Genomic DNA, 7,500 nt, shown 5'->3' with positions numbered 1-7,500 from the left:
TGCCTGGTCTTTTATCTTGTATATAAAGTTTCATAACAAACCCAGTCCCGCTTTTCCTAGGGCCTTCTACGCCTGAATACGGCCTTCCGTCGTCATGGTGATCCCAGGAGTTCTGCTCATTAACAGACCAATCCATCAGAAGGCGTGTGTCCCACTGATGGCAGAAGAGGGTGTTCTTGGTGTGTCCCCTGGATACAGCATATTGATGTTGAGACAGACGCTTAGTGAGACTAGCGCCTCTCACACCAAAGTACTGTTTATCACAGTAGACACAAGGAACAACATAGGCTCCCACCTTCGAGGTATAGGGCTAGTGTTTAACAGGCTGCGCGGAGAGTGTTCACCTGGCGTAAGATAAGCCTGCAGTTGAGAGGGTGAAAAGGGGCGACGGAGAGAGTAGATCTCCTCGGTGCGGGGCAGGATGAGAACAGACAGGTGAGGAGTCTCTTTAGGAGAGGAGTCGTGGTAGAAGGTCCGCAGCGCCGTGGATAACCCGACGTCGAGAGCATGGCAAGGGTAGCAAAGTCTGGAGAAGGAACGAAAAATGGTTTCTTATGGTTTCACCAATTTTTTTTTTTTCAATGTTAGCCAGTTTTCATGCCTGAAATACGTCATCGCTCCAAATTTGGACACAAAGAGCTTTCATAAATCTCAAAATAAGTTCTGAGTAGACATAAAATACGATGAAATTGGGCGAAATGACAAAAAAGAAAAAAAAATCTTGATTATCTTAGGCATGTTTTCCAATTTGATTTTTCCCTACATTTGTATTGTTTCAAATTTAACTCAAAATAGATGGAAAAAATCATCAATTTTTACAGCATTTCTGATTTTATCATCCAAAAAATTGGTCAGGTACCAAATTTTATACAAAACACTTAAACAAAAGAAAAGATATTACGAAATCAGTTATATTAGATGCAATGCAACTTACCAGGCGGGACCATGAAATGAGAGGATTGAGCCCAATTTTAATAGGCCATATCTATTAAATCACAAACATTTTTAAAACAATACTTGGCTAAGTTTCCCACCTCTATAGTAGGTTTGTCAACACCAAATTTGGTTTAAATCTAAGATGATGGGTGACAAATCAAAAAAATATAGTCCACTTTTGCTCGGAATTACTCTGTTATTTACATCCCATTCCACCCTGAAACAGTCGGAAGGAGAGAAAGGGTTCAGCTGCCGTGTATATATATATATATATATATATATATATATATATATATATATATATATATATATATATATATATATATATATATATATATATATAAAATTCATGTATGTATGTATATATATAGGTATGTAGATATGTATATATGTATATATGTATATATTCATATATATACATACATGTATGTAGATATATGTATATACATGTATATATAATCTCTGTCTCTCTCTCTCTCTCTCTCTCTCTCTCTCTCTCTCTCTCTCTCTATATATATATATATATATATATATATATATATATATATATATATATATATATATATATATATATAAATATATATACATATACATATACATACATATCTATCTATCTATCTATTCATCTGTCTATCTATCTATCTATCTATCTATCTATCTATCTATCTATCTATCTATTTATATATATATATATATATATATATATATATATATATATATAGAGAGAGAGAGAGAGAGAGAGAGAGAGAGAGAGAGAGAGAGAGAGAGCTACAACTGTTTGTGTGTGTATTAGTATGTGAATATGTGATGCATTTTCACCTGTTTGTGTATTTATTCTTTTATTTCTTAATATCTTCCATCTCCGCAGACCCCGCTTCATGCTGATGGTCAGGCAGTACTTCAAGAGTTGGGGAAAACCAGTCACGTTCAGGCAGTTTCTTTCCTTCGTCATCCATCAAGGGGTAATGTGTTTTTCCTTTACATCATGAAAATGCGTAGTCAAAAGGATATTTCAAAGCATTACATGTATTCATAAGGAATAACTTGAAATATATGGGTGTTCCTTCAGTAAACCCTAAACTTTACTTAGCAGCAAACATGCATGCATGTGGCAATACACAGACACTCAAACCCCCCCCCCACACACACACACACACTCTCTCTTATATATACAGTATATATATAATATATGTATATGTATATGTATATGAATATGTATATGTATATGTATATGTATATGTATATGTATATGTATATGTATATGTATATGTATATATGTATGTACACAGCTACCCTCTAGAATAAGGATTCGAATCTCCATTACATCACACACCCACACACACAAACACATATATAGATACACATGCATACATACATATCTTTATTAAATTAATATTTACAGAAGGGAGGACCTGGAAGGATAAATAATCACTGGCGACCAATTTCCTGGAACTGTAAGCCTTGTACAGGAAACTATGACTACGTTGTCAAACTTGAAACTCTAGACAGCGACTTGGCTTACCTTGTTAACCTTCTCGGAATTAAAGAAATTAACATCAAACTTAAACATAATGCTAAAAAGAGTAAGGCCAAAATTAATGGCTATGAGAGTTACTTCAAATCTTTACCTCCAGACATGCTTAAGGACATCTACACTATTTATAAGTATGATTTCATTTTGTTTGATTATGCAGTTCCACAGTTCATGCTTGATGCTATTTCCTCCTGAGTTTGAAGATGATGCAGTGTTCGCAACTTATATGGGAAATACAAACCTTCAAATTTGGAGACCAAACTTGCAAAGTGATAGCTGGTCTTTTGGGAGGTACTTCAACTTTGCATATGAATTCAAGATGCACTTGATATGAAGAAATATAAGAAAACAATGGATATATGATGTAACAAAAAATATTGCCAGAAATGAGGATCTGTGTATAAAAGCCAAATATGTTGACACACACAATATGACTTTGAGATGTGTGAATAAGTCAAAGGATATTGCTATCTTTACAAAAGGAAAAAAATGTATGCATATTCATTAGTCTTTGGTCGTAAATGACTACAGACATGATATTTAGAGAAAAATGTGTGTGTAATATATTTCATCTGTTATATTTTCAGTGTTATGTACATAATGTTGAATATGTCAGTGGTGTTGGTATGTTGGTATAGACTGAAAACACATAGGACTGTAAGTAGGATTTTCCCTCTTAGTTTTAATATGCAGAAAACTTTATTTACAAGTATGTATATTTTTCTCTAAGCAAGGCAAGTTTGATGAGATTTTTTTATGGTGCTTTGAAACTATTGATCAGTTAAATTATCATTTTGTTTATAAGACTGTTGCATTATTTGAGGAAAATAAAATGGAGATTAAACAACCACTTTATTCCATAGTAAACTTTACAAAAACTCTAAATTATGAGCCCTGAATATAACAAATTTGACATGCTAATATATATTCTGAAAATACTAAAAAAAAACTCTAAAACTCTGTACAATATAATTATGTTATATACATTTAACATACTTCTTCCATTATTTTATCATTTTACAGAGCAAAAAGATAATGAAGTTTACTACCCATCATTCAAATTTTCTTTCAAATAATCGAGCAGAGTGAAAGACTAGGTGATGAAACTGACTAGGAACTAAGAGCTATGCATTGTTTTACATTATCATCGTTTTGCTACAAAAGGAAACACAAGAGCTGAATTGGAATAGTAGCTATAAAGGCTAGTGGCAATGTATGCAGTCACCGCAAAGGCGGCCACCTTGACGAGCATATTCCTCTGAGCTGGCACCAGTGGAAGGTATCTGAACACTGTTGCAAGGATCCCCCGGTAATTCTGACCTCTTCGTGCTGCTTCAAACTTCTTGCGTCTTTCAAGGACTTGCTGCTTCTCCAGCTTCTCTTCTTCAGCCCTTTGGTGAATAAGGAGAGATTATTGCATAAGATAAACTTTCTATTGAAAGGAATTATAATATAATTAAAATGTATACTGTATATAGCGCTTATTATTATTTATATTACTAATACAAATACCTAATAAACAAAAATTTACAATATGTGCAATAACTATACCCATGAACATTATAATCAACAATAATAATGCTATTTAAAAACAAAACAGAAATAACAATAACAGTAATAAGGGAAAAAAAAAAATCAAAATAATAAACCCTACTCACTTTTTCTGCAGAAACTCATTGACCTCCTCTTGTAAAGTGTCAGGCGGATAAAGGTTATATAATTCCCCTGCATCTACTAGGATGCGCTCCAGAGGTAATGTATCAGGAACCTGTTTATACAGAAAAGAAAGAAAGAAAAATTGATGGAAAAAATATCAACAACTACAATAATTATAAAAAAGAAAGACTGCTTGACATCTGATTTGAAAAGTACTTACAACGCATTGTGGTTCTAATTCTTTCAGGGTCTAGATAGTATAAACCAAAAATTAAATTTCCATGGAAGAGTTTCTTAAAGGGAGGGGAAAGGGAAAGAGAAAGGAAAAAGATGCAGCAGGCAAATGAGGTGTGCAAAGAGTTTTTGAGTATCAGTACACAAATTATATGCGTACAAGTACAAGTGTAAGGGTGTACGAGGGTGTTGAGTGTGGGACCATAAGTGTTGGTGTTGGGAAAATAATCATAATGAATGTGAAGGTGAATGAGGATCTTAAATGTGGGAGAGTGAGAGTGTTGCTGTGAGTGTATACAAGTAACTGTAAGAAGAGATTAGGACAAATGCATATTCAGGAAGATCACACATTTGTTTGTACACTCCAGAAACTAAGACTGCATTGGCAATACATCAATAAACTTTATGTCCCTAGGTATCTTATAACTGATTTGATAGTGTAAAAAAAACATATATACATAAATGGCCACTGAACAGTAAACATTTCCATGATGAGAGTCATGCACCTACTCACCTGTGAAAGAATAAAATGTTGCATTGCCATATCACATTCTCCTGCTAAAACATCTTCTTTCTTGTGTAAAACAATTGCTGCAGCTATATACATGGGCATGAGATAAGGGGAAGCCAAGAAGCAGTCGTATAACCTCACCACATTGCGGTAGTCAGAAAGTGTATGAGCGAACCATGTAATAAGCCAGGGCAAACAAAACACTGTTCCTACACCTGAACTGGAAAAAAAATACAACATTATAAAACTTCTGGTCTCAATATGCTCTGAAAAAAAATCACACCAATCAATTTCAGAGTAGCTATCTTTAAACCCTTGTGGGAAATTTGTATCTTGCTGACCAACTGCCTTGACCCAACATCTAATCAACAAAAGTAACTCCAATGCCAAGCAAGAGCTTTTTTTTTTTTTTTTTTTTTTTTTTGGTAAAACCCACAAGCCATTTTTATTAAATACAAACTAGAAATTTATTGTCTTAAAAGAAAAGGCATTAAGAAAAATTAATATTCTCCAAAAAATAAGAAAATTAAGTCTTACTCTATCAAAAACTGGTAGAGTTTGGCGTCTGCCCTTCGAAGAATGGGATATATATAGGTGAGGTAATAGGTGGTCTTCTCCATTGTCGGCCGCATGAACTCACTCAGGTGTGTGACGGAGAGCTTCTCCACCATTTCATAACCAACATCTTCACCCATAACCAGAAGGAATGTTATAGCAACATCATGAAAACCCTGTCAATCAAATCAGAAGCTTTCATCAGTACATAAGATAAATCAATCTATCAAAAGGATTCTAAAAATCCAAATACAGAAGATATAGAAGAGAATAATGAAATAACAACGAAGGCAGAGACTTCAGTACCAAAAAATCTGATTCACATGAAAAGAAATGGGGACTTCAAAATGAAAATAGGAGTGTCTTGGGGTCTAACTCTGGATATAAAAGGACTGAGAGCAAAACATGATATTTCTATTTGAGCCTTTTTGCCATTCATCATCTATACTGAGCTTTTACCTCAAAATACATCCATATTTAAGTTGGTGCAGCAGACTAAAATATTCATATAATATTATACATTCGTAATGCACACTTTTCCAGGTGTCATGTTAAATAAATTTTCTCTTTTTTTAATGAAAATACATCTATATTCAACAAATTGGTGCATTAGATTACTATACTAATATTATTATTATTATTTTTTTTTTTTATCAAATAGTGCATTAGTAAGGTCAGCCAGTCTTTTTCCAAATTTTCAATAATAACCTCAACAAACACTCTCCTTTTGGGAATAGTGATCTCTGTTCTTCACCCTTTTGTATCTGCTTCATGAAGATCTTTATTTCTTAAACATCATTCGCTTCCTGAAGCATAGCATTTACAGAACATATCATGGCATGACTGAACTCCTTTCTCGGTGGAATATGCAAATAATGCCATGTGTTCTGAGCATGCTTAAACCCTATGATGATCTGAGTAACATTATGGTCCCGTCATGGAAAAAAGGGCCAGGTGACATGAGCATGCCGTCATAAGGTAAAATGGTCACGGGTTGGATGACGCCAACTTGTCGTCATGAGTGAAGGCCAAGGTGACGGAAAAGGCTCTTGGAGTGTGATTTGACTCGTTTGGCATTAGAAGGAAGCTTTAGCATTATTCATATTAATTAATGAATGTGGGATGTAACATGTATTTGCTGCCGTGACTGGAAGAACGCCCACACCAGGGTGGATGCCATTTCCATGATGTGCACCATATTCCTGGCCGCTGTGACCGGCTGTGCATGTTGTATTATGGAAATATGAAAATAACAAAAAAATGAGATATATGACACATATGACCAAATTGTATGTAGTTATTTACTACGTAGTAATGATATGGAGTCTGTGCAAGGAAAATAAGATATTACCATCTGGATAAAGCAAATCAAAAGACAATTATGGACATTGGAAAATGGCAAAAAGGCTAAAAAAGTTCACACAATATAACTTTGTAAAGGGGAGGCACAGAGTTTTGTCAACGCTCACGGGTGTTTGCGCACACCCAGCCTACTTATGAAACCCACTACCTGTATTTTCGGCAATGTGATTTCTGTGACACAACCACATCCAACAGGTTAAAGTTTTGTACGCTAATCAGTGTTTACTTGTTTGACCATCACAACAGTGACTCCTCAGGAGTTACAGCCCCTAAAAAATAGGCTTATATTTATGGTTTGCTGCAGCCAAAATCATGGTAATTAATGAAATTATGAGTTTCCGTACTAATAATTTTTCCTCAAAAGGTTGACCTCTTGCACTATCTGGCCTGTGGTCTGGGTTTACCCCTTGGATCCAGGTGACATGACCATTATGTCATGAAAAAATTTGGCTGAGGGTGATGTGCATTTCATATCCTTAAAAAAGCTGGCTGAGTGAAGGGATTATGCTTTAAGTCCACAAAATTCTTTGTAGGGTGAATAGACTCGGTGGGCATTTAGGAAGGGGCTCTAACATTATTTCACACAGTAAACAGGTATGGTATGTACAATCAGTGCACCATGACTTGAAGACCACTGGGAGGACACTTTTTTCATACTCTGGATCTTTGTCCATTAAACATCATAGGATATATAACAGAAAATTCAAGGTTA

The 7,500-nt window shown here is 34.7% G+C and overlaps 2 protein-coding genes across 5 annotated transcripts in view; one reads left to right on the top strand and one right to left on the bottom strand.

Moving 5' to 3' along the window:
- The window catches only part of LOC113800653 (carbohydrate sulfotransferase 11), a 24,681-nt gene extending 20,549 nt beyond the window's left edge, over window positions 1–4,132 (top strand). For both annotated transcript variants that reach the window (XM_027351452.2, XM_027351453.2), the window contains exons 4-5: window positions 1,805–1,898; window positions 2,339–4,132. In XM_027351452.2, the coding sequence (XP_027207253.2) occupies window positions 1,805–1,898; window positions 2,339–2,665 (421 nt within the window). In that variant the 3' untranslated portion in view covers window positions 2,666–4,132. The remainder of the gene's footprint in view (window positions 1–1,804; window positions 1,899–2,338) is intronic.
- Window positions 3,310–7,500, bottom strand: part of LOC113800651 (TBC1 domain family member 20) — a 16,277-nt gene continuing 12,086 nt past the window's right edge. For all 3 annotated transcript variants that reach the window (XM_027351451.2, XM_027351450.2, XM_070143567.1), the window contains exons 5-8: window positions 5,409–5,602; window positions 4,875–5,091; window positions 4,129–4,238; window positions 3,310–3,861 (exon numbers count right to left, since the gene is read on the bottom strand). In XM_027351451.2, coding sequence (XP_027207252.1) covers window positions 3,615–3,861; window positions 4,129–4,238; window positions 4,875–5,091; window positions 5,409–5,602 — 768 coding nt within the window. In that variant the 3' untranslated portion in view covers window positions 3,310–3,614. The remainder of the gene's footprint in view (window positions 3,862–4,128; window positions 4,239–4,874; window positions 5,092–5,408; window positions 5,603–7,500) is intronic.

The sequence above is a fragment of the Penaeus vannamei genome, chromosome 31, assembly GCF_042767895.1.
Source record: "Penaeus vannamei isolate JL-2024 chromosome 31, ASM4276789v1, whole genome shotgun sequence".
In the NCBI taxonomy this organism is placed as follows: Eukaryota; Metazoa; Arthropoda; class Malacostraca; order Decapoda; family Penaeidae; genus Penaeus; species Penaeus vannamei.
Note: the sequence above shows the minus strand (reverse complement) of the source record. Positions and strands in the feature narration are given on the sequence as shown.